Source organism: Lampetra planeri, chromosome 26 (genome assembly GCF_965212315.1).
Source record: "Lampetra planeri chromosome 26, kcLamPlan1.2.h2, whole genome shotgun sequence".
Lineage (NCBI taxonomy): Eukaryota > Metazoa > Chordata > Hyperoartia > Petromyzontiformes > Petromyzontidae > Lampetra > Lampetra planeri.
In genome coordinates, this window is record NC_136132.1 from 8,179,523 (window position 1) to 8,207,157 (window position 27,635).

The window sequence follows — 27,635 nt, forward strand, 5'->3', positions numbered from 1 at the left end:
GGGCTACTGCTGCTGCCAGGATTGCGTGGTGGTCAACAAAGGCCGTGTGTTGTACTGCACTTCTATGATCCGTGCCTTTTGCCAACCGGTACGGACCAGCGTGCTTGAAGTGTGGTCCTATGGCTAATCAAATGTCACGCAATCATGGAACACGGTGTGTGCAGCGTGATCCATTTATAGATACCACACTGAATTCTAATGTCAACATATTCGTCAATAGCACTGTGGCCTGGAAAGGGAAAATATAAAATAGGCGACGTCTTGTGCAATGATCCTTCTTCATTGCATATCATGGTTGTCCGGTTTTTGTTGTTGTTTTTGGTTGTGCATCACTGACAAATAATTAGTTTCATTTGTTATTGACCAGAAAATGTTCCAAAATTATTGTCGTGGGGTATCTATAAATGGATCGCCCTGCGTACCAGTCGACTTACATTTCCATGAAAATTAACACAATTAAGGGGCCGTCCATAAATGACATCTCGCACCTTGGGGGGGGGGGGGGGTCAGACATTTGTGACGATGTGTGACGAGGGGGGGAGGTGAGAAATATGACGTCACATCAAAATGCGCAACTTTAAATAAATCTAGAATTGTTATAACAACACAAATTTATATAACAACACTCCTACACTATGAGATCTCTTTTACCAGTGGCAAAATATAATGGTAGGTTTTTACCCTTTTAACTGGTACAAAACTGACACCTTTATTCAAGGCATCATGTTTACAACATCAGAGTGCAGCGCCACATTAAACACGCACTACAATGACAATAGTTAAAAGCGATTTGAAGCATATTTTAATTTATATTTGGGGGGGGGCAGAGCTTTGTGACGTCATATTTGAGGGGGGGTCGGACTTTTTATGACGCCGTGTATCGAGGGGTGGTGAGTCAAAAATCGTCCAAAATCGCGTGACGTCATTTATGGACGGCCCCTTATCAGGAAAACAATGGATAACGAAGACGTTTAAACATTGGTAATAGGTTAGCTACGTATACCCGATTGTTATAATGTAAATATTTTGAAAAAAACAAGAATAGGTTTTACCCTTTCTGGCAATAAAACAAATCTAGAATAAAACAGTTGTTAAGATGTTCAAACATCAAACAGAAACCTTTTGCAAGGAACCATGCCTGCATTAACCACACGTATGTGAACATGCAAACAATCATGTCCTTATAATAATACATGATGCATTGCCCCATGTTGTAGCTGCTCACCCCGAGCTTTAACGGCTCTGATAGGTGCATGGTCTTTGTACTGGTCGCCTTTTGCCATTGTTCTCTACTCTGACACTGGTAGTGAGACTAGCCCTAAAGAAGGCTCTCTGGTGTAGGACAATCAGTTTCAAAGACCATGGATCATATACAAGGTGCTTCAAAAACATGTTAACACTTTTTATGGGACTGTGGTTTTTAATGGGGAAAAAAGAACGGATAATACACTGTAACCTTCTTGATTTGAAGCTTTCGTGACTGCAGGAATCCATACTCTTTGGTTCTTTCGGTAGAAAAATAATCGATCACGACGTTTCGATCGCAACACACGCAATCGTCATCAGGTGAGACAACAACAACAGCAAGAAAACTGCTGAAGTAGTGTAACATGATAACACATGGAATGTTAACAGCTTCAAAAAGTCAAATAGTCTCCCACTTGTTCGCCATCGTTGTCAACGCGTGCCTGGGATCTTCTCCAGGTGGTCTCCAGAGCTCGGAGGCACAACATTTATTGTGGTTATTATTGCAAATTCTCAGAAGTGTTCACATTTTTTGAAACACCGTGCGTTAACAGATGATGTTTTGTTTGCATGTTCACCACAAGCACCGTGAGTGGTTAATGCAGACTTGGTTCCTTGCAAAAGGTTTCTGTTTGGTGTGTGGACATCTTTAACAACTGTTTTATTGCCAGAAATGGTAAGAACTATTCTTATTTTTTCATACTTTTATACTGGCAAAAAGGTCCCATTTTGTACATAGTTTGTCGAGCAATTCAGCACAGTACATTCTTCAAGAAAAAAATCGCAACACTAATCGCGATACGATATGTTGCGAAAAAAGGACGATACGAATATCGTGGGCATCATATCGTAAGCGCGTGGCTCTATCGTAGTTACCGAAATGGCCAGAGAGGGGTGGGGTAGTGGGGGAGGGGGTAAGGAGGGGGTAGGGTGGTAAGGGGGGAGAGTAGTGGGGGGGGGGGGAGAGTAGTGGGGGGGGGGAGAGTAGTGGGGGGGGAGAGTAGTGGGGGGGGAGAGTAGTGGGGGGGGAGAGTAGTGGGGGGGGAAGAGTAGTGGAGGGGGAAGAGTAGTGGGGGGGGAGAGAGTAGTGTGGGGGGGGAGAGTAGTGTGGGGGGGAGAGTAGTGTGGGGGGGGAGAGAGTAGTGGGGGGGAGAGTAGTGGGGGGGAGAGTAGTGGGGGGGGAGAGTAGTGTGGGGGAGAGTAGTGGGGGGGGAGAGTAGTGGGGGGGGGGAGAGTAGTGGGGGGGAGAGTAGTGGGGGGGGGAGAGTAGTGGGGGGGAGAGTAGTGTGGGGGGGGAAGAGTAGTGTGGGGGGGGGAAGAGTAGTGGGGGGGGGGAGAGTAGTGGGGGGGAGAGTAGTGGGGGGGGGAAGAGTAGTGGGGGGGGGAAGAGTAGTGGGGGGGGGAAGAGTAGTGGGGGGGGGAAGAGTAGTGGGGGGGGAGAGAGTAGTGTGGGGGGGGAAGAGTAGTGGGGGGGGAGAGAGTAGTGTGGGGGGGGAGAGTAGTGTGGGGGGGGAGAGTAGTGTGGGGGGGGGGAGAGTAGTGGGGGGGGAGAGTAGTGTGGGGGGGAGAGTAGTGTGGGGGGGAGAGTAGTGGGGGGGAGAGTAGTGTGGGGGGGAGAGTAGTGTGGGGGGGAGAGTAGTGTGGGGGGGGAGAGTAGTGGGGGGGGAGAGTAGTGTGGGGGGGAGAGTAGTGTGGGGGGGAGAGTAGTGGGGGGGGAGAGTAGTGTGGGGGGGAGAGTAGTGGAGGGGGGGAGAGTAGTGGGGGGGGAAAGTAGTGGGGTGGGGGGGAGAGTAGCGAAGGAAAACCTCTGATCTGGCAACAGCCGCGTGGCGGCCATGTCCCTGGAATCCGCAGTCCGCTTCGGGCCCCACGCGTGGAGGAGGCGGAAGCGCGCGCGGACCCCCATCAAGGTGCGCCCGGCCCAGCCTCCCGCCGCGACTTCTCCCCGCAACGCTCCCCTACAACCACCCCCTCCCCCCCCCTCAGAGGCTGTCTTTTAGCCGGCAACAACAGGTGAGTTCATGTCGTCGTCATCCTGAGTCCCGGCGTGGTTGTTTTGTGTGTTGTGCGGTAACGGGTTTTTTTTTTGGGGGGGGGGGGGGGGTGCCGATTCACCCCGGCCCGTGTGAGGTGAGTCGAGCCCAGGTGAGATTTCAGGCAAGACCGAGGCTGCCCCCACTCCCCGGAGCGGAGCTAGGCCGCGGCGCAAACCGCTAACAAAGTTGATGGGGTCGAGACGGAGGCGAAGCGAACGGCAGCAGCGGTAGATTTTTGCGCTGCCGTGGGCCATTCGCCTTGGGACAGTGGGTTGAGTTTGAAGGGGGGGCGATGCGTAAGAGCAGCCAGCGGGTGGCGTGAGATTAGTTCGTGGCGGCGTGTGAGAGATGCGGGGTGATGGGTGGGTCGGTGGGTGAGTGAGTGAGGCAAGGGGATTTGCTTTGTTCGCGGTAAGTAAAAGTCCGCCGTGGAATAACGAGATCGTCAACAGCGGCGAGGCTCGAATGCGTGAGAATAATTGGAAGTTTGCGGAACAAGGTGGTTGAGTGAGAGCGCGAGATAGTTGGAGGGGATTTGCAACTTCGCTAAGCGACACGCCATCGCACGGGACTGCGTGCGCATTGCATCCCGTGTACACAAATTGGTGTTTGTGTGTCTGTGACGGAATCTAATTATATTTGCGGAGTGTTTTGTTGTTGCACGGTTCTATGAACCGTGCAACAACAAAACATTTAAAGCTTCCGTGACTGCAGGGATTCATCTTCTTGGTTCTTTCGGTAAAGTCACGTAGAAGGGAAATAATAAAATAATACAAATAAAACATAATAAAATAATTCTAACGACGTTTCGGCCACAACGCAAGCAGCCGTCCTCAGGTGAAGAACAGGTCAGTCGGAAAGACAGCGTCTAAATGACGCTGTCAAGGACGGCTGCTTTGCGTTGTGGCCGAAACGTCGTGAGAATTATTTTGTTTTATTTTTATTTTTTTATTATTTTCCTTTTACGTGACTTTACCGAAAGAACCAAGAATATTGCGCTAAATCTTATGAGTGTTCAAGTCTGCTAGCTCCGAGTTGATGGAGAAAGAAACCCCCATCTCCCTCCCCAACATTTTCAAGTTTTGTGATTTTGGTGAAAGCAGCCCTAAAAGTCTGGGTCCAGTAAGTTGAAACGCAGTAAATAATGCGCTGAGTTGAGCCGTGGGCCACACGAGACCCCCGAAGTTTATCGGAGTCTGTCTGAGCTGAGAGTACTCCTGATGGCATGGCATCCCAGGAATCTTAAGCATTGGGCTGAGCCCTGAGCTGCGTTACAGACAAGTACAGTAATGTTTGAGAATGATTCTGGCTAAGGGGTAGAGATATTGCTTTGCATATGACCTTATAATACATTAATTTCGCTTGACCTTGGGTTGTTTGTCAGCTATGGCCACCGAAAGCTTAGACATGTCGAGGCGCTATCCTGGTTAACTTGAGATGTATGTATGGTTAGGCACTGAACCCCACGAACCTTAAAGATAATTGTCATTCTGGCTAAACCTCAGACGTTTTTAATTTGATCGATTATTGGACTAATTATGCCGAGGAATCGCACTAAAACCCGAGATATTTAGATATGGCAGAAATTTTATTTTATAACTACGTTAGTCAACATCGTAACCTAAGTGTGCCTTGGTAAGGTTTTAAGATACTTGGGTCAGTTATGTTGAAACCTACAAATGCTGACTTTGAATGAAGTTGCAATCAAATAAACAAATAGCCCTTGTAGGCAATTCTTAAATGTGTTAAAAGTTATACTCGTTGGTTCTTTCGGTAAAGTCACGTAGGTATAAAAATAAATAGATCTCGATTGTTTCGGGCGCAACACAAGCGTCCGTCATCAGGTGGTATTTGATACCTACGTGACTTTACTGAAATAACCAAAGAGTATGGATTCCTGCAGTCATGAAAGCTTCAAATCAAGAATGTGCTAAAAGTTATTATGGTACATTGATCCCTTAAATCTCACAGAATGCTGAGTTTGGTAGTTGTCAGATTAAACAGGAACGACAGATGATACATTTTCAATTACCATCGTACACAATTTGGTCAGTGTAGATTGTAAATGTTGTACCAATTGAACTTCAGTACTGTCAGGTTGTGTGTATGTAGGAATGTGTGGCATCAGTTTGAGTATTCATGTGAAGCAAAAGAACCCTACGGGCAGTTAGCAGTGAGTACAATCACTACAGACAGGGTAAGAACAGATTACTTATGCCTTAGAGGTGTTTGGATATTTGCCTAAAACAAGTTGACGTTCCAGTCCATTAATGTGAGGGGCTGCATGCTATCTTAATCCTTTGTGAAATGTAATTTTTTTTTCCTTGTTAAGAACCTCTGAGCCTCTGGCCGTGAAGGCTCTTGCGATGCCATAAGTATTTAATGGCTGCCTTGATGTGATTTTTTTTGAGTCCGCATTCATTAATGCTGATATAGAAAGATGCTTTTGCTGTTGTCCCACGGAGAAATGTCGTAAATTACTTTCTCATTGTCATCAACGGCCATAATCTGTCCACTGCTGGTTGGCCTGCGAACGCTGTTGCCATTCCTCATGCGCTTGCCATGTCGCAAGTGATCTCGTTCATGCACGTGAGCCAATCCCATCACTCACATGTCCACGCATGTTGTTGTTGTCTTGGGTGTGTTCTTTCATTTGGCTGCCTTTGCATCACCAGTTTTGTGCAGACGTTCCTCCTTCTACCAAGTCCACTTTCTTATATATTTTTTTTATTAACCGTCGGTACTAAGAGGACGTCCACCTCGGAGATGAAGCGGTAAAATTAGCTCGTGGTGCAGGTGCTGGATGGATTGTTGCATCGCAGGATCATGAGAAATGACAACAGCTTAGATAGGCAGTGGACCAGGATTGATTAAGGTTGATAATGGAATATTCATGAGTTAAATAATTAATAGATACTTAACCGCAGTGGAATTTGTTAATGATTATCTTGTATATGTTCTTTGCTTATTTTTACATTTTTAAATACTTTCAAATATGCATGAGGAATGTGCATAGGTCTTGTCGTGAGATATGCTTTATTTCATAAAGGGGGTTAACGTGATCATACAATGTGTGCAGTTCCTATAGACAGGGTAAGCCCAATAAGTGCCCCATATAGACCCTTTTATTCACAATTACATTTATAACTAGTTTATTTTGGGTGAGGTCGTGTCAGTATAATGTACATGTATATTGATATAGTTAACAATATAGTAAAACATTGACGTAATTATGATGCTTAATATTTGTCGTGAAAGCCTACGAATAAATAAGGACCCTGTGATCTTAAGATCCTAAAAATAACAATGTTTTAGTTGAAAGTGGAAGAATATAATTTTTTTTATGTTTCAGTTGTTGCTTCACTTTAAAGAAACACATGTTTTGCTTATTACACTAGATATTCCATGTGTGTTTATCTCAAATATATAAAATCTTTGCATCGAAACTTACAATTGATTAGTCAGCATATGCAAGCATAAAAGTGGTCTTGCGGCCTCAGCTGCCACACAAAGCATGCTTTTAATTCAGACTGTACAGTATATTAATTACCAGAACTGGTGCAACCATTGCAGAGATGAATGTGATGTATTAAGCCTGAATCAGAATTGACTTTTGCCATTTTATGCATAAACACGAATTTACCCTCATGCGGTGAAGAATAATGTTCGCAAGATGACTTTAGATTTTTTTTAATTCAAAAATTCTCTGAGTCAATCTTGCAATTCTTCTTTGTGTAATTCCCATGTTAAAATCTCATTTCTTGTACGGTCCATGACTGAGCATCTGTGTGAATACAGCAGCACTGTGGGGAGCGGTGGTGTAGCGGTTTGCGCGCTGCGGTACGAACCTGGCGACCCGAGTTTGATTCCCGCTCACGGCCAACACCAGTGAAGGTTATCCGGTCCTGGTCTTCCCCTAGGTCACGTCAGCCTCAAATGAGAACCTGGTGCGGTGTGTAAAACATCCCCACTAGGGAGACAAAGGCGGCCGGGCGTGGTGTTGGCCACACACCTCCTCGTGTGCCGTACCTGCCTTCATAGGTGCTCGCTAACAGATCTTGCCCCAGCAATCCGTTCAGGCTATATGGGGGATCTATGTCGTTGTACAGCACTGTGAAAGGCTATATAGTCTGAAATGCTGCATGGGAATGTTTTTGTTTGTTGCGTATATACTGTTTATAAGTTAGTGAGCGTTCGTTTATTTGGTATTTCCTGTGATATGAGTAGTGGATCCATTGGTAGTCCTGGTATGGTCAGCGATTTGAGTAGTTGTCCCATTAGTCTGTGTGGTATCTCGGGTAGTTGAGGGGTTTCCAATGGTAGTCCCAAAGTTCCAGTGGTACGAGTGGCAGTCCTGGTCCCGGTAAGCCAAATGGTAGTCCCAATGGTCCCGAGTGTTCAAATTGTTATCGCATTGGGTCCCCTGTTGGGCTTAAAGGGTGGCCAGGCTGCGTGCAATAGATTATGTATATCCAATCGTTATACACAGTGAAACTAAGTGTATAGCCTACAATACACATTGGGTAGCCATGTATTTACGTGGCAATTCTCTACCGGTCTGCTTTTATCAACTCCGATAATCAGCGGTATCACCATTCAAACGTATTTGACAGGCGGTGACCAAATATTTATTGGCCATACAATTCAATAAAGATTCACATTGGCCAGCCAGTGCCCCATGGGCTCCCCCTTATTGTTTGAATGCCACAGTTGGCTCTGCCCAGTTATTGTTTATTACTGTCACACTTGTTGACTCAAAAAAGCCTGTCTCACTGAGTCTCATGACTCGTATTCAGGAGGGTCCTGCCAAGTGGTTGTCCTACAGACATATACGCACCCCTCTCATAGAAATGTGGAATTTTCACCACTAGCTCAGGGCATTAAACAGATGCACCACCTCAATGCTCATTTGAGCAGGAAGTCACTTTCCCGTGATGTTTGGCTCGTTAATTAGTACTGTACTCTAAGGATATTTTCGTTTTTGTATGCGGTTATTTTACTAGTCATGCATTGCTCATTACGAAATGTGTTTAGGTCGTGGATGCAATGCTTTGTTTGAAATGTCTACGTTAAAGGTATTGTGTGCCATTGCTTTCGGTGTGCCACTGCATATTTGCTTTAAGAAGGCTTTGTGAGATAGTGCTGTCGCCGAAAAAATGTAAGAAGTCTTCTTATTCTTTCGAATGGCTGATGTAGATACAGAGCAACAACTGCAATTTCGCATTCGGGTGGTCAAGCCGGATAACCGCGTCAGGAGGAGCGGAGTGTATGGCTCTGGAGTCTCCTTCGTATTGTGGAACGGAGCAATGTTGAACGGTCTGTTTTGGATGACCACAGTCCTACACACTGGAGAGTTTTTAATTTTCCATTTGTGCATCAGGTATCCGCATCTGCCATGGTTTGTGCAGTGGATGCAGTTTCAGGTGGACCATGTTTTGGTCTTCCGCGAAGCTCACAGGATTTTTTGCGTTAGGTCTTTCACATTGAGAAGTTAAAAATAATAATAATAACAAACAAGCATGACTAGATTGTAAAAGAAACTGCACCAAAGCCACTACAATTTATGTTAATTACTGGTTTGGTGGCGGGTGAGCGCAGTAAGTGTGCACAAGTGAATCGACACTTCAAGTTCTGTTGATTCTGGTATGGTTCTTCGAACACGACAGCAACACGTACCATCTATAAATACGAGCCTCAAGACATTGGTTATATGTGAAAGTTATGTGCAGACCGTAATGTTAAGTTATGCAGTGTTGTCAAAGGCTACTACTACTGTGTGCTTCTCTACTCAGTTCAGTTTCGGTTTATTTTGAAGTACCCTGTGAGCCAATAAGCTTGTAAATCGTGTTTCATTAACAAAAACAACACCACCGCTTCTCTGACACTCAATAAGTCAAATAATTGAATAATAAACAATAACAGATGAGAGAAATTAAAAAATAGCTAGCAAATCATAATCCCAATAGAAAACAAATATGTAAAAGGAAAAATTAAGTTCAATGTAGATTATCATCGGTAGGTCATTGGCTAGAGCGGTGACGGTGGTCAATGTTGGCTGTGAATTTTTCATTGCGTGCCGGGCTTGGCATTGACCACTTGCTTACAACTGTACGCTGCTTCTCTGACTCGGCAAAGGTTTTCCCGAATATGAAAGCAAGGTGTCAGCATTACTGGAATATGCACTCCATGGTACGTGTTGAAAGGAATGCCTTCGGGGCCATTGTGTGTCGGGCCCGTACGTGTTTGGGAGGTGTTGGCAGGCCATTTCATTGCCGGGCAACAAGTTTAACAACTCTGGGTTTGGGCTGAAACTTGTTTTTAATCGTGAAGCTCAGACTACATTTTCACAAGGGAACTACACACAACCTTTGCCATTTCACACTGTATTGTCTGGTTTAACTTAGCGCCACGAATAAGGAAGTATCATGAAAAACTAATGTCACTCTTTTGGGGGTGAATATACCGTGCTACGCATCGTAGAAACTTCTCTTTATTCACAGCTAGTATATATGTTTATCGTGTTTTCTACAGAAACTCCAAGTTGGTCGAGAAATAGTTGAATTAATTATTTTGTAAATTAAGGCAAAAGTGACTCTTATTCAAATATAACACTCTTCATGGCATTATGTCCAAGACATTACATTATACTTTTAGTAGTGTTTTGCCTATGTGGCATTTAATATGCTGGGTTTAGTAGCACATTTAGGAGCTGGCAGTATGAGCAATTGAGTTCAGGACCAGTTTGTGTGGATTTTTGAGTTATCCTCTTGTATGCGTGGGTTTTCCCGAGGATCTTTAGTTTTTACCCACTTGCAACATACTGAGGACACTCTTGAAAAGGTCATATGTAGTAATGTTTTCTGATTAAAAACAGAAGTACTATATTGTATATCATAAGAATGACTTAATATTGCTCACTGCTTTCAACATAACCGAAGCAATGTGTCTGTGTTGACCCTTTATTGACATTAACAAATGTCAACTCCCCCCTGAGAAATGAATAATAATGCACGTGCATGGGTACAAAGAAAAACAAAGATCCCCGTTTCGCCTTAACAGACTGTTGGGACAAGTGCTGTTAGCGAGCACCTATGAAGGCCAGAACGGCACACGTGGGGGTGGGTGGCCAACACCACGCCCGACCGCCTTTGTCTCCCTCGTGGCAATGTTTACACATTGCACAAGGTACTTATTTGAGGCTGAGTCGACCTAGGAGAGGCCCAGGACCGGTTCAGATAATCGCCACTGGTGTTGGCCGTGAGCGGGAATCGGAACCCGGGTCGCCAGGTTCGCAGCGCAGCGTGCTAACCGCTACACTAGCGCTCCCATACGCACACTTACACAATGTATGATGAACTTTCGCACCCTATGTAGCCAACCGCGCTCATCGGACGCAAGCACACATATGCAGAAACATGCAGAAAGGCGCATACATTAAACATTAACGCACACGTTTGAAAACAAACCCCACAGTCGTGCACACACCCACAAATATACATGAACATAGACCTCCTACACGATTATACCCATAAACATAAGGAGACATGGTGAGGCATGGCGAGAAATATGTATGGGGAGATAGATATATGGGGAAAGATACACTGAGAGAGAAACCTACTGAGAGTCACAAGAAGAGAGGGTATCTTGGAGACAGACTATGGGGAGAGATATGGGCAGAGAGTGATGTCGACAGTGACATGTGGAGAGGGCAATAGACTTTGGGAGAGAAATATGGAGAGCCATGAGGAAGGACGGCCTGCATATTGAAGGAGGATGTGGAAGCGGTGTGATGTGAAATGAGGTCTCGAAAGGTCAGCATCTCCATGCAATTTAGACAGTCACAAGAGTCATCGGTGCAGGTTCGTGGGCAGTGCAGATTTTTTTTTAACGGAATAAATTCGTCATGGAAAATAATATACCAATAATAATATGCCCCCTCACCCCCTTCCTGGATTGCCAGAAACATTGGCACTTTTTTTTAAGAAACTTATTTAGTGGTTATATGGTGCAACTGTAAACGTTTTGTTGTAAAGAAAGATTGTTCGACCTGTTGAATTCTGCCTACACCTAACACTTTGCAGAATGCATCCACTCTTGCCCAGAAACCAAACAGGATTGCGCTTGGATAGTTATTGGATGCATGCCAGGCTGTTATAGGCATTTTTCGGGGTCGTGCTACATTGTAGCCAGCATGGGGCTTTGCTTGTGCCAGTGGCATTTGATTAATGTCTCATTTATGTAGATTTCCTAACTTATTTTCTGCATGGGTTTTATTTTAACGTGCGCTTTTCACTTAAGTAGTTTTCCTTTCACGTATGTCTTCATGCCGAAGCAAAAATTAGAAACGCTCAAGTAACAAAACTATTTTTTTTGGAACCTCTCTGCAGACTTTGAAATAAAACACGCGACGGCGGGGTTGTTCCACATGAAATGAGCACCACCTCTGCCATGACCCTCTGTGAATTTAATTAAATTTGGGAAGGATTTAAGCTGAGGCCGGGGAAATCCTTTCACTCAAAACGACATCTGTTCTGGTCAGTTATTTTGTGTAGTACAACGGCGAATTGAACGAAGGTTAAAACAGACACTTTTCATGAAATAGCCGTAATGTGTTATCCTGCAACAACTGACATAATTCACTTTTAGACAGTTGATCCTGCTGTAATTTATAATCTTTGGTAATTGTACATTAAAATTATATTAGACCGGTGGTTACAAGTTACATGAGACGTAAGGTTTTTACATTGCTTGGGATCAGAACTCAGGTGGCTCGCGTGAGACTGAGACATTGTTGAGATGGACTAATGCAGATAGATGTGGGGGAGATGTGTGTGGGCGACCTAAAGGTGAGCTGGTGAGATACAGGTGGTTGGGGAGAGACTCGATGAGAGGTGCAGGTGAAATAAGGCGGTGGTGAGGGTACGTTGAGTTTGCCTCACAATAATTTATAATCCATTAGACCGGTGGTTACAAGTTACATGAGACGTAAGGTTTTTACATTGCTTGGGATCAGAACTCAGGTGGCTCGCGTGAGACTGAGACATTGTTGAGATGGACTAATGCAGATAGATGTGGGGGAGATGTGTGTGGGCGACATAAAGGTGAGCTGGTGAGATACAGGTGGTTGGGGAGAGACTCGATGAGAGGTGCAGGTGAAATAAGGCGGTGGTGAGGGTACGTTGAGTTTGCCTCACAATAATTTATAATCCACGGCCGACATAGTACATTATAATAGTAACAAGAGTGCAGTGTGTTGAATTCGGGACAATAGTGTTATTTTTTGTTATTTTGTTTCCTGCTTTATGTAGTTTGTATTTCATGGCTATATATCACACCAGAGTTGAATGCAAAGCAGACATTTGGTGCATCCTAGGTAAGTAGAAGTTATATTCTCTGTATATTTCCTTTAGCCCAGAGTATTACTTAACAGATTTTGAGGATGGCCATTTCTTTAACCATTTTACCATCGGCATGTTCCATTGTAAGGGAGATGTATGTACCTATGTTTAATGTCTTTCTTCGTGGAAATGTGCATCTCGTCTGTGGCGCCTGCGCTTGCCAGACAACTCGTGGTGTACTTTTGAGTACACTTCACTGGGAGCAATGTCGGGATGTAGTTTTTGTATGGCGATGTGTCCCTGAGGAGTACAGTTAGCCTTTCCTGTGCACTTGTCAAAGTACAGCCATGAAAGGGAAGGAAATTATGCTCAGCCAAGAGTGGTTGAATTGCTTCCTTTTCAACCATTTTGACAAATCGTAATTTTTACTTGCCACAATGGCATGTATAGTTGTATTTCAGCGAAGTGGCCTGTGCTACACTAAATAAATACGTATAATTAGCGGTAATTTTAAGGTTTAAATCAGCTCTTGGAGATAAATCTGCATGGGCAGAGATGAAATACTCGGGCCAGTGCAGTGTCTCAGACATAGTAATTGGCCTTCATGCACCTATTATTGAAAATGTCTTGAATGCTCTGCTTATGGTTGCATACCAAGCCTTTCCTTACCATCAGACAAACATTGACAAAATGTGAAGTAATCAGAGGACAGAAAGGACAAACGTTGATGACCACATAATTAACATTCCTGGACTCGGTGTGTCTACGCTAGATCCACAAAGGTTTTGAATTGTAGGAGAAAACGTGAATGTAAAACCAATTTTAGTTTTTTGTTTTTTATTTCTCATTCTGTCTCATGCAGACTCACTTGCCCCATTGTTCTCAACTCAACGTTTGCATATGTTTTCATAATATTAGCATTCATTGTACCGTACATCGTTGCTTTCTGCGTATGAAAAATAAAAATAGGTTTTACCCTTTCTGGCAATTAAACAGGCGTTACATGTTCAAACACCGAAATAGATACCCTTTTGCAAGGAATCAAGTCTGCATTAACCACACGTAATTGTGGTGAACGTGCAAACAAAACATGCTCTGATAATATATGCATTGTCTATTAAACTGATTGGACTACACTAGGGGACAGCTTTCTTTATGACCTAGTCTCACCAGTGTCAGAGCAGAGAACACCAAAAGGCGAATATGACAAAGCCAATGCACGTATTGGAGCGTTTATAGCTTGTGGCGCTATCTGCATTGACAATTTTACAAATGTGTGAGCGGTGGCACATTGGTTAACACACTTCGCCTGTGCGCTCTCCCATCTGAGTTCACTTCCCGGTCACAGCTAACGTCAGTATTGATTGATATTCAACACTTGTTCCTCGCAATAAAAAGGACTTGGGTTCGATTCTGGAATTGGGTGCCTTTCTGCGTGACGTTTGTATGTACGTTCCTCAGTTCTGTGGCTTCCACCCATTGCAAAAATGACACACAATGTTACTGGTATTGGCCAAACATCCCAATGCTGAAAATGACCTAAAAAGACTCATATTGGTATGGCACGTGGCAACATTGCCCCCAACTGCAAAAACTTGGCAGGACCCACCTAATAACGACATGGGACTCAATTTGGCTTTTATGGGTAAACAAGAATAATAATAGCAACAAACAGGGACTCCTCTACTTACGAACGAGTTAGGTTCCAGTGGTCTGTTCATAAGTCGATTTGTTCGTAAGTCCAACTTTACTCCTGTCGAGTACAAACATGTTGTACGGAATGTGCACTAAATACGGGGAATGGCTTTAGAAGTGATATCATCTCCTATAGATATAGATGCCAGTGGTTCTTCATGTTCTGCAGATGTAGATGCCACCACCGTGACGGAAAGTTAGGGGGCTGAGAAGTAATGAGGCATTATTGCATTGGGAAGACAAAGGGGGGGGGTTGGCGAGGGGCTGGAGCCAGGAGAAAGAAGGGGGCCACCGCGATCGAATCCCCCGCACCACCGACGACTTCTGAAACGTCCTTACAGTGTAGCAGCGGAGTCCCAGCCGGGTCCGTGACGAAGAAGAACGCGCAGCCTCGGCCCGGCTCACTTGCCTAACTTGCCCAGACAACCATTGGTACCTCATTTGCCAGTAAAAAATATGATAATTGTTTTTTTACCCTGTTATCTGGCAACAAAACTGACACCTCTTTTTTTATTGTCCAGTCAAGTCCATGAACGTGGGGGTAGATTAGATTTGTAATTGTGGACTTTTTGTTGCCAAATTTATGCTGGTGGACTGCTTTATTTAAACTCATACGACTGAGATTGAGTGAGTCCACAAATGTATAGTTTATTTAAAAAAAAAGCCTGTCCCCTCTAAGTTTAAATCCCAAATGCACGGGTTGCATTTTTCATTTGCATAAAGACATTTCTGTTCGGGATTCTCAAACTGACCAGTACACTACAACCTTGTGTCAGGGATTGCCTCACAACAATTACATAAAAGAACTCCATCCAAAGTCACTTCAATAGGCCTCTTTGACATGAGGCAGCATGTGCTGTCATGTGCCGCCGAACAGTGTTCCTCACATGGCAATAAAACCAATATACGTAACCCTCGGACCTGGAACCTGGCAAAATAAGGTACAATGCAAATGTAATCCGATTTTCATTTTTTGTACAGTAATTGGTTACCAGGCTGATGCTGTAACCTAACCTACACTTGAGATCCCAACGTAAGCATGTGTGGCTGTCTGGATTCAATGCCAAATTCGTCTGCAATGGTATCAGCTTCCTGAGGCACCCGGTTACCTCTGAAATGCGCGGTTTCTTCATTCGCTTCGCGTCTTCCTCTGTTGCTAACCTTTCTCCCCCCCCCTCCACCCCACTCGTTTCTCTCTTTGCAGTGTGAAAAGGACCATCTGGCTCCAAAAATTGCCTGAGAGCATAAACTTTTTTTGGCGAGACAACCATTCCCTATTTCAGCCAGCTCGTGGAGGGAGAGTAACGGGGAGGGAAAAGAAGGAGGGGGGGGGAGTTTGCGGGGAAAGAAAAGCGAGGGCAGAGTGAGGCGGGACACGCAGACGCAGCTGGCCATTCAAACAAAGCTCGGAATTTTGATGGTGTGTGCGAAGACAAGGAGGGGAGAGAAAGGGCAGTCTCAGCAGACCCATCCTTGGGGGTGCAACAACGCCGAGTCGAGTCGGTGGCTTGGGAGAGAGCGTGGGGAGAGGCCCGGGGAACGATGCCGCCTCCTCAAGACATCGTAAAGGTGGCCATTGAGAGGCCGGGTGCCTTTGCGCAGCTCATCGAGTTGGACCAGGTGAGCGCTCCCTCACTCTCCCTTGTGCAAACCCACGTCTAGCGCACTCGCCACAGTCTTTATCTTGCAGGATGTTCATGGAATCATTATCAATGGTGCGGTTGCGTACGAGCCTGCTGGTGTTTTTCTGAGCGCATATATTGCCCCCCCCCCACCCCACATGTATACTTTGAAATGTTTTCGTGTTCATGCATGACGATGTTTGCGAGTGTCGGGAGTGAGTACACGTGCGCACGCTTTGGCCAGTATCCCCACCTTCCCCTGTGCGTGCTGAGACCAGTGCACCTGTGTGCAAACCTTGAGAGAAGTGTAATTTTTGCGTTATACTGAGATTGTGTGGCTGAATAATGTTGGCCTGTGGTTCGTCGTCTGTTGTCGGTTACTGCCAAAGAAAAGGACGGCTGATTGCACATCGACAAATACAGGACTGTTCATTTATTTTTTCCCACAGTAAAACAAATTAAATATGTGGCATCGAATAAAAAGCAGCGATGGGGAAAAATGAACTGCTTTTAAAATATTGATAACAGATGAACAAACAGCAATGGAATGGAAACCAAGGGATGGATAAACGTATTGAAGAAACAGCCAAAGGGGATTTGAACGAGTAAAGCCAGGACACATGCAAGCATGAGATGTGAAGTGGTGGTACTGTGGCTAGCACGCTGCGCTATGATGACTTGAGTTTGATTCCTAGCCATGGCTATCGTAAGTAGTGAATTATATATTAGCCGGGCGGTGGTGATGCATGCTCATGGTCCAGCATAGTGGAGGTGAGAATTGGTGGATCACACAAATGTTGTGAACTACCTTTCAATAGACGTAGAAGTGCCATACCCCGGCTTTCCAGGAGAAGACAGTACAACAAAGTGTGGACTCATCTCCATCTGTCTTATCTATAAGGGACTGAGCGATGTCTCACACTCGTAGGTTATTTTCTGGATGCTCTGGTTTCCTTCTGCATGTAAAAACACTCAACAATTGGCTGAAAACAACTTAATATATAGAGGACCACAGAGCTTGGGCATTTGTTGGCACCAGCTCACTGCGTGGCTGCATTTCTCGCTTTGTCTCTGGTTCCTTATCGCATCTCTAAGTCGTTATCTCGTTTGGAGAGCGAGCAAACACTGTGCAGCACGTTGCAAAGTTACATTTTTTGTTATATTAGAACCAGTCCTGTCCCCCCCCTACTATTCACCAACATGGACTGACCAACGTGGTGAGGTATGGTTAAAATGGTTAAAGAAAACCCACACTCATGTGGCATGGCCTTTATCCAATGGTGGATTGAGATTGGCTGGATTAAAATTTTTATTTCACAATGTTCCTATTGGTAATGGATAATTAATTACCAATGACAGCCATAGTTTACTCCTATCTCATCCTATTTACAGAATGGCCTTTGAGGACATTTAGAGAGTGCTAATGGGAAACATTACAGCCCACAAATTGGGTGAAAACCCACCATCTGTGTTGTATAAATGCAGTTGCGTTTGAAACTTTGAAGCATCTGGGTCCATCATGAAACTGACATTTCAGCTGTTGCTTGTTTCCGAAGCACCATTGAAGGATTCGTTCATATCACATTTCATAATTGTCAAATTTGTCATGCTCTCACCCCTGAGCGAAAGTGATGCAGGTCACTGCTTGTCTTGTTGCATGTGCTGTTCCTCTGGGGTATTGTATCAGTCTATACCTTTATATAGATTTGCTGTAGAGAATCGCAAGGAGAGGAAATTAGGCAACCACTCACTGTGAAATGTTTCAATGTTGTTGCCAAACAAATGCAATCATTCCCTTGAAAGAAATCATAATAGTAATCAGTGCTTCAGTATGCCTGGTTTCTTGAGATACTCAATAGCCCACATTTCCAGTGATTTCCTTAAATAATTTATATTGATTCACATAAGACACGTGTTTTCACAGGAGTTGAAATTATGGCCTTTTATAAAATTCGAATAGTATTTTTAAAGCGTCCGCATGCAAATGCATCTCGAGATTCTGTTTAAGAGTAGCACATTCAAATTAGGAAGATAGCTAATGGATGGGTGAGAGGAGCTAATGGACATTGGGGCAATGGAGAGGTAGTCGGTCATCAACGGAGGGGAAAAAGAGGTAGACTTGAGCCAGGCCTTGAAGGAGGTACGCATGGGGGATAGTTTCGTGATGGCAGACGAGAATGAGCAATGTTTAATTGAGTGGCGGATAACTGGGATTTGACAGGGAGGCCTTGGTTGATGGAGTGAATATGGATAGATCTAGATGAGATGGTGGAGGTCAGTGATAGTAATGCCACGTAATGTTGTGCTGGTGATTTTACACCATTATGTAACTCCAACAACAGCTTCTGGTGTTTACTGCTGGTATATGTTCATTTCTTAATTTGTGGTGTTTACTTCTTGCAGAAAAAGCCTCTTTCCGCAGTGATCAAGGACATCTGCTACGGGTAAGCAGTTCTGACATTTAAAAAATGATGCTTATTGTGTCGTCATGTTTGATATATATTTGCCTTCTAAAGTAGCTTTGCGGACTTAGTGGAGCACTGCGGAGGTACACTGTTTAGAGGGTGCTCTGTATTCTATGCGAAATGGAAAAGTTTGAACATAGTTTTTTTTGTTAAAAGCTTTTCCAGAATAAGAAATGTCACTTGGTTTAATATGAATTATGTACACTATAAAAACCCCATGCTGGCACAATTGGATAGCTCAGAAGAAGAATTGTATATATACCCACGTCAAAGTTAATGGTTTGGAATTCTGCATTAGCTGGATAACTTGGTATTGAGCGCAGTTACTAATGACCTAACTTGTAGTAGTATGGCATTGTATTATATAACACGGTTCTTAAGAAATGAAATTGGATTTGTTAATACTGGCAACCCACATTTCCTTTGGACATGTTCGTCCATCTGCCGTTACCAGCCAGCCAACAAAACTTGTCATTTTTTATAGTGCGCTGTCCCTCCCCACCTTTCTCTTGCCTTCAAGCATGCCTGGAAGACAGTGTTGAGGCTCACTGAGGCTTTCCTGGATAAATAAAAGATGATTATTTTAAGTTTGTGTGACAGATCTTAAATCATTTGCCGACAGAAAGGCACTTCCGCTGTGTTGTTGCGTTGGAGTTGAGAGGCATTTTCCACTGTGCTCAATCCCGTCCAATGACGCAACAGCTGGTGCAGGTGGAGACGCGTTCTCCGGGTAAATACGCATGTGGCTGTGGAAAAAAGAACGGTGCATGTCAGGGACATGTTCTCATTATTCAGATGAATATGGACGATCACTTTTTTTTTTACTTATAGAATGTTTAATACTGTACATCACGTCCGTGCTTTTCGTTATGTTACGTGGCATCGGGTAACATCACTTTTGTTAGCATGAAGACACATAATTATCACGTGATGTAAATGTTCTGAAAATCCACTTTTTTTAAGTAACAACTCGTTCTTTGCATCACGTGCATGACTATAAGGGTGCCTGATACAGCATTCTTTCTCTCGTCTAATGCTCCGTTGCAAGGTTGTTATCTGTCACGAGTTATTGCATTGCGATCTTATTATTTCACGCAGATGGAATATAAGCGACTCCGAAAACTACGCTCTGCATTATACAGATGGGAACCAGATGTACATTACTGAACAGGTAATGCCGGTGATCCCGGCCCATGCATTAAATGGAACTCCAGTGGCTCCCTATCGGCCTCTTTGTCCCTGGAGCCACTGTGCGCTGGGTTCTCCTGTCTGACCTTCCGGTCCCTTCTTTCATGGCGAGGGCTGCTTCCTGTAGAAGGCACTGTGGCCAGCTGTTTTCAATTTTGCAGAACAAATATTGAGAAAGTTATTAAATAAATAACCGTTGCCCACATAGCCACTGCGCCACTCCGCAACCCCATATTTTCCTGGTGTTCATAAGTTGTACAAGTAATGCTTGCACTGTATTGGGCTTGTGTAGAGTAGCTTGTACTGTATCCTGTCCTGTGTTACTCTTCAGCAGAGATTAGATATACCTTACAAAGCACTGCTTTGTAAGGTATATCTAAGCAAAATGATAAGGGAATACAATTAAAGTACTTTACTGTTTAATATAGCTTCCATTTATCTCTACTATTCGTGCTAATGCAACTGCAGAACTGAGTAATGAAACAAAGATGGACAGATGAATATGCGGGCAAACTTAAAATAGCAACGAGATGAGGGAGCATTAATGACTTTTTAAAGAAAAGATCAAGAGATCACACAGCGTAGATTGTTTGTGAGATTGTTGTTAATTATGTGTGGCTGGCTGGCTGCGGGATGTGGAGCATGGCAGATTTCAACTCTCTCTTTACATTTCAGTGCATAAAATAACAATCTTTGAAGAGCCACGTTTTCTGGAAGTAATTTATTCTTATTTGTTTGTGATTTGGTGCAGAATCGAAACGAAATAAAGAATGGAGCCATCCTGAAGTTGACAGACTCGGCAGTAAGTTTGATTATTTTGTGAGTAGAATAATTAATCTGAAATTAAGTATGTTGTTTTACTTGGAACATATCTAAGATGTATTTGTTTTACTTGGTTATTATATATTTTTTTCTGTGAACATTTAAAAATGCTTTGATGATTTGTGCGAAGATTTTTGTGCAGTGTAAGGGAAATGTACGTGCAGTTGCGCATGCAAATGTTCCGATAGCTACCAATGGTGCACGTTTATACTATTGGCAGATCGCGCACGGTGGGGTAAAGTGTGGGTACTCCCAACTCTTCAAAGACGTCTGCCTGGAATGGCAGCATAAGCTGAATACCGCTTTAGAATCAGAATATTTATACTGGAGGAATCTGACGAGCTATAAAGCTGTTTTTTGCAGATTTTTTGAGAGTGGCGTGAGCGAGTAATTGCAGGGCTTTACCTCTGTCATTGGTGTGTATTATGCTTTGACCCATGTACAAGCACTTTTTAAATCAAAGACAGCACTGGCTTCTGCCCAGGCTTTTGATTCTTTATTGTCACCACCCAGGCAGCCTCAATGGGATGGTTGGGCTCGTAATCCAGTGAATTCCTTACATTTACTTGTAGAGCTTGCATGTACTGCACTCAGTACATTTACGCAGACCCACACACACAACTCCTTTACAATCTCTTCATGGGCACAGAACCAAATAGACATGTGCTTTCTGTGTTTCTCATACAAATGCATTTCCTGCAGGTGCCATATGCTGTTTGATGTGTCCGCGGCTGTATGTTTGTACCTTAATTGTATGCGTACCTCTAAGCACATGTATTTTATTGTTTTCCTGGTGATTGTCTTTTATGCTACGCGTGCATTTACCTTGTCATTCTTGAGCTCACTTTTGTGCCTACCAACGTGATTAACTTGTGTGTGTGTGTTGTGTGCGCGCTTGCGTTTGTCGACACTTCCTGCTTAACGTTTCTCGCCAACTTTCGCGGCGCCTACCGGTGCGCTTGTCTTACGGTGTGTTTGTGCTTTCGCCCGTGCAGTCTAAAACCGCTCAGCTGCTGGTGGAACGGATCCGATCAACCCGGCCGGACGACCGACTGGACGCACTTAAGACGTTGGCCCGCCTCTCTGTGGACGTCACCTTTGCCTCTGAGTTCATCAAGCTGGACGGGATCGGACTGTTGACGCGCAGCGTGGAAACTGGCACCACCGAGTACGTCGCGACCCCAAACCCCTCTGTGCTGCTTCGCGGAACCATTTTGGTCGTCTTTGGCAAGCAAAACCGTTCTCAGTCCTGCCAAGGAGGTTTGGTAGTTGTGCCAAGGACCCACGGGTTAGATTTAGTATATAGTTTTGTGGCTTTAACTGCGACTTTTGAACTTGACACGTAGGTCGTCACAGCCAAGGGATAGGCCATGTAATGATCAAATATGTGTCTAAGTTGCCCCGCCATCTGTCCATAGCTGAACAAATTAATTGTATGCACCAATTAGTATTGATTCTGTTCACTAGAAAGTTTAAGAACAATCCTCACAACCAAACTGACTGATGGTTGCTGACTGATTGTTCCTATTAATGTTTTAGTAGGCAGTAGTAAAGCCTAGTTCATTAATCTTGGATGTCCTGTGTTACTATCTTAGCTTAATTTCTGAGAAAATCTGCTCCCAGTAACAATGTCATGTCCTTCTCTTTAAAAAAAAGGCCTTGCAGAAACATATAAACAAGGAAGTGGGTAATGGTAGGTTTTTACCCTTTTAACTGGTACAAAACTGACAGTTTTGTACCAGTTAAAAGGGTAAAAACCTACCATTATATTTTGCCACTGGTAAAAGAGATCTCATAGTGAAGGAAGTGGGTGTTGAGACAGGATACTGTGCTTAAAATATAACGTTTGCCTTGATAACAGAGATATATATTTCCGAGTTATCAAGGTCAGGATGTACTTTCAAGCAAAGAACCTTGGTGAAATGAGAGGGTGGAACACCTCCAACACGTACAAGTCATGTGTTTCCAGCTTTCCTTCCGATGCATGCGTCTCTCTCGCGTGTACTGACGAGCATTTCTGAGTCTGCAGTCGACGCAAAGGGAAGTGAAAGTAAAGGCCGTATTCCCCATTTTGTTGTTCCTTGTGGTCAGCAGGATCACCCAATTAGTCATTTCCAGGAAACCTTTATCGAGTGTAATTTCTAAATATATAGGCTGTAAAATTTTGACAACTTTCGTGACTGCGGGAATTCATATTCTTTGGTTCTTTCGGTAAAATCACGTAGATAGAATAATAATAATAATAATAAATAAATAAAGTGAATAGAAATGATAAAAAAAACTTATGTAGACTGTAGCCTGGTTCTTAATCTGAGTGTACTGGCAGTCTATAATGTAGACTGTAGCCTGGTTATTCTGTTTGGTTAGTGAACTGGCAGTCTATAATGTAGACTGTAGCCTGGTTCTTAACCTGAGTGAGCATACTGGCAGTCTATAATGTCGACTTATTCTTGATATCTTTCGGTAATAAAAAAAACCCACGACGTTTCGATCACAACACAAGCAGTCGTCTTCAGGAGGAAAGAGGGGGAAGGTCACCGAAGGCAACCGTTTATAAAGGTTTCAAAAATGGGCGTGGCACAAGCCCTGGTGCACATATGCCCCGCCCACTTCGTTGCAACGCCGGAGCGCTTGTGCCACGCCCATTTTTGAAACCTTTTTAAACGGTTGCCTTCGGTGACCTTCCCCCTCTTTCCTCCTGATGACGATCGCTTGTGATCAAAACGTCGTGGGTTTTTTTATTACCGAAAGAACCAAGAATAAGTCGACATTATAGACTGCCAGTATGCTCACTTAGTTTAATAACCGTTGCTACAGGCTACATTATAGACTGCCAATACGCTCACCAAGCTTAAAAACCAGGCTACAGTCTACATTATAGACTGCTAGTACACTCAACGAGGTTAAGAACCAGGCTACAGTCTACATTATAGACTGCCAATACGCTCACCGAGGTTAAGAACCAGGCTACAGTCTACATTATAGACTGCCAATACGCTCACCGAGGTTAAGAACCAGGCTACAGTCTACATTATAGACTGCCAATACGCTCACCGAGGTTAAGAACCAGGCTACAGTCTACATTATAGACTTCCAATACGCTCACCATGCTTAAAAACCAGGCTACAGTCTACATTATAGACTGCCAGTACACTCACTCCGATAAAGAACCAGGCTACATTAGTGTTCTTTTAGTTTTCAAATACATTTTTATTGATTTATTTTTAATAAAAATTTTTCTATCTACGTGACTTTACCGAAAGAACCAAATAATATATATATGGGTATATATTTAATTAAATGTCATCACCAAACTTTGTGAACATTTGCACCTAATTCGATTTAAATTTGTGAACAAGGCTGAAGAGCCAATGGGGCTCTGGTAGATTAAAAGTACAATACATGCAATGTGGATTTACAAAGCATCTAAATGTAACGTCATTTCAAGACGCTATACAGAAAGATTTGAAATATTTACTTTAGAGGGAGCAGTCCGTTATAGCCAGAGGGATAAAGGGAGGCCTTGAGCCTGGACTTGTACAAGGGCAGCCCGGACACCTTTCTAACAACAAAATAACAAGATTCATAATTAACCTCGCCATGTATTCAAAGACAATGGTCTTTCGTCGTATATAGAGAGGTGGACTCTTATGGTTGGAGGTCATTCTTTTTTTTTATACTTTACTACCATGACATTGTTGAAGACTGTTGACGTTTTACTTTTAAATATTCATATTCTTGGGTTTTTTCGGTAAAGTCACGTAAGTAAAAAATTTAAATTAATAAAAGTAAAATACAAATAAAATAAAAATCACGACGTTTCGGAGGCAACACAAGCTTCCGTCTTCAGATGGAACCGTCACAGCACGCTTGCTGTATCAAGTAAATGAGAAATTCCAAGAGATCCGACCTTGTATATATACTGGTTGAGGGAGGAGGAGCCAAAGTTTTACTTTTAAGTTATTTTCATTGACGCATATTGAGTATCATGCACATCCTCAAACCGTCAAAGTTGGATGTATAAATTGGTTTAAAGAATATATCCATGCTCCTTGCGAGCCACGTTCGGTGCAGTCTGTACATATACCGCACCTCCGATGAGCACGGTTGGCTACGTACGGTGCGAAAGCAGTTCAACTATACGTACATAGGTCAGTGGATTACCAGGCAATTATTATTGGGGAAAGAATGGTGGTTCTTGCATTAAAAAATGTGTTGATGCTTGTTTCTCACTGCAGTGTTGGGGAGAACCTGGCCTATACCCTGTCTGCATTTGTGGAATTGATGGATCACAGCATTATGTCCTGGGAATCCTTTACCCAGGGACCATTTGTTAAAAAGGTAAGGTATCCTTGGTCAATATTCTGACCACTATAAATATGTTGCGGGTGTTAGAACAACACCGAGTCTTTGGGGTATTTTTTTTAGCAATGAGTAAATACGCCTTTTTGAGAAGGCTTTTGATTGTTAATGCAGTCCTAGTTAATTGTATTTTACACAGTTGTGTTTAAAAAAAATCTATAATTATAAACATTACTCGGACACAAATACTGCTCAAATGTCAAGAGGCCCTTTAGAAATCAATTGATCCAATGTGATGAACAAGACGCATGAGCGCGTTTGCTTTTTCTCCCGTTTATATTAAAATTTTGCTGTCAACATCGTGTCATTTGCATTCAGAGCTAGCAGTGAACGGTGTCTCTTTCACCTTGCGTCTGGCAAGTACCCCAGAAGATGATGTCCGTGATGTAAAAATGTATATCCACACAAGGTTAATTACGACCGTCTTTGTATGCTCCGCAAAAAAGTGTCGCACCGCAATCAACAGACTCCGTTTTTTTAAACCTGATTTTGTTATCGAAATACTAATATACAAATATGTACGTAATGCAAAAAACTGAACGCATTCATGCCTTTAAGGAGTTTATAGTAGTTTATCTTTTCGACCTTGAACCTTTTTCATAGCACATAAAGGAGGGCCATTGCCAAAAGAAGCAATGTTACCCAAAACATTACCTAATAATATACCTTTCCTTTTAAGGCGGTGTTATTGATGAATGCTGTTGAGTTTTTTTTGTTATTAGTGCTTGTGCACTGCTGCCAAAAAAGTATCACCAAATATGTTCATATATATAAACCAGGCTTGCGGTAGGTTGTGGATGGAATCATTTTGAAGTTCTTACCTTCTGGTGGTGCACTGTACGCTTGTGTTGATTCAGCTGTTCGAGGCGCAATGATGCGCCGCGTGTTTGGCTGCGGGAGATTGGTTGGACGTGCGTGGCTGTGTGAAAGAACGCGGGGTGTGCTCAGCTGTCGTATAACGCCACTGTGTTTGTAGGAAAGCGCAGTAGTGGTGCTGCGTTGCTTCGTTCACAAGGAGGAAATCTGTGAGCTTTGCGAGTCTCTCGTGAGGTGTTCTAGTGTGGCTTCGAGAATGATAGACCGTTTGTTCAGCTGCAGATAGACGACGAGTTTTTGGTCCATGGGAAGCAATGTGGAATTCTGTCTTACTATTACATTGTATAACAATAATATCCTTCGAAAGGAATGCCTTAATACCTTTCATAAGTGTGCTGCTCTGCGAATGTTTGAACGATTACTTTTTTAAGAAATGGAACGCCGAGAGAAACCCAACGCATAAGAGCGGGAAACACTCGAACGCTACACAAATTGAGCAGCAGTCTTAACTACTAATCTGCCTATTGCAGTCCCTCTTGTAGCCCAGAGGGTAAGGCGCATCATTCACATTATGGTACCTGCTCAATGGACAAGCCCCTATGTCACTAGCTGTGGTTTACAGGTGTGCACCACAGTGCCCAGCTGGGAACGGCTTTAAGAGGTGACGTGTCTCATTTTAATGGGTGCTCACAAAGGGGTTCACAAATACAGATATAGCGGAGAATTAGACTTACACGGCTGCCCGTGGTGTAACGGTGAGCATGCTGGACTTAAATTCCCGCCTCCATCCCTCCAGCAGTATAGACAAATTAATGCTCTGCTGTCTATCGGTAGGCCGTGTGTGGTGGGTTAAAGTGTGGGTATTCCCATCACTTCCACGATTCACATCACCAGAAATTGGGATCGAAAACAATCCCCGGTTCTTGAGATGTACTCAGTTTCTCTGGCCTCGGCACTCGCCAAAATGTATGCCGTTCAGTCTCATTGCGCTCTCTTGCTTGCAGCACTTGTCCCTGTGGTCTATTAGGCTAAACAGACCCGTGTGTCGTTGCATACTCTTCGTGATGCCACGCCAGGTGGTGAACTTTGCTACCCGGTCGACAGCGGACGCCACCGTGCTGCAGCGCTCGCTCGCGATCCTGGAGAGCATGATTCAGAGTGGGAACGCGCTGTCCCTGCACGTGGCCTCCGAGATCTCCATCCAGCAGCTGCAGCCACATCTCTCCGTGTGCGTACGCGCCCAAGCACGCACACACCCCCCCCCACCACCCTCCAATCCCTTCACATCTCATCTCCTCTACTATGTGAGACATGGTATCAAGTAATGCATGCGGATAAGCTGGAATTTATTTTTATGTATGACATTGGTTACTTTACAGGGAGCACAATTACATGGAGTCAAGGATTGCAGTTGCAAACGGACTGCACCAAATTGCTACTGCAACGAGAACACTGGAGTTTTTTTTTCCCCGCACTGGCCCAATGCAAGGGGCCCCCCTGTTTTACCTCCCAGTATCTCAGTTGAATCGCTGACGTGTGTGTGTACTCGTCGTTACTTAATTGCTCGAGAAAATCGACGTTGTTCGTGCTGAGCGTGGAGTTCGCAACCCCGCAGAGTCTGGAAGACGCACCGATGCAACCTTAGAGTGATTTCAAGCATCCAAGCATCAATCCTTTCCTCGAACAGGTCCAGACGAATTGCTGGACATAGCATTTCCTCCATGATGTAGTTCGATTAGCTTTTGCAGATAGAGGTAGGGTGAATTGGGTTCTCAGATAGTCAAAACTACACGCGAAAAATGTTCAGGTAAACAATTATTATTAAAACATAGTCATATACTGCTTTCATATGTAACTTAATGCACTATATTTCATCTTTATATGTTTTAGCAACAGTTTAATGGGTACAAATTATATGAGGTCAGAGGTCAGCTCAGCGTCTCTCCAGGGACAAAAAAAATCCATTCTGTTTTGTGGAAAGTAACCGGTGGATTTCCTATGGAGAGAATGACTGACTGCCCTCCCCGTGTGCACTGTGGAATGTCC

General features: G+C 43.7%; 1 protein-coding gene across 2 annotated transcripts in view; it reads left to right on the top strand.

Annotated features, from left to right (window-relative positions):
* Positions 1–3,097: 3,097 nt before the first annotated feature.
* Positions 3,098–27,635, top strand: part of LOC144727649 (engulfment and cell motility protein 1-like) — a 66,821-nt gene continuing 42,283 nt past the window's right edge. For both annotated transcript variants that reach the window (XM_078606619.1, XM_078606620.1), the window contains exons 1-8: positions 3,098–3,258; positions 15,519–15,934; positions 18,340–18,380; positions 19,500–19,572; positions 20,341–20,391; positions 21,407–21,579; positions 24,650–24,752; positions 26,666–26,817. In XM_078606619.1, coding sequence (XP_078462745.1) covers positions 15,857–15,934; positions 18,340–18,380; positions 19,500–19,572; positions 20,341–20,391; positions 21,407–21,579; positions 24,650–24,752; positions 26,666–26,817 — 671 coding nt within the window. In that variant the 5' untranslated portion in view covers positions 3,098–3,258; positions 15,519–15,856. The remainder of the gene's footprint in view (positions 3,259–15,518; positions 15,935–18,339; positions 18,381–19,499; positions 19,573–20,340; positions 20,392–21,406; positions 21,580–24,649; positions 24,753–26,665; positions 26,818–27,635) is intronic.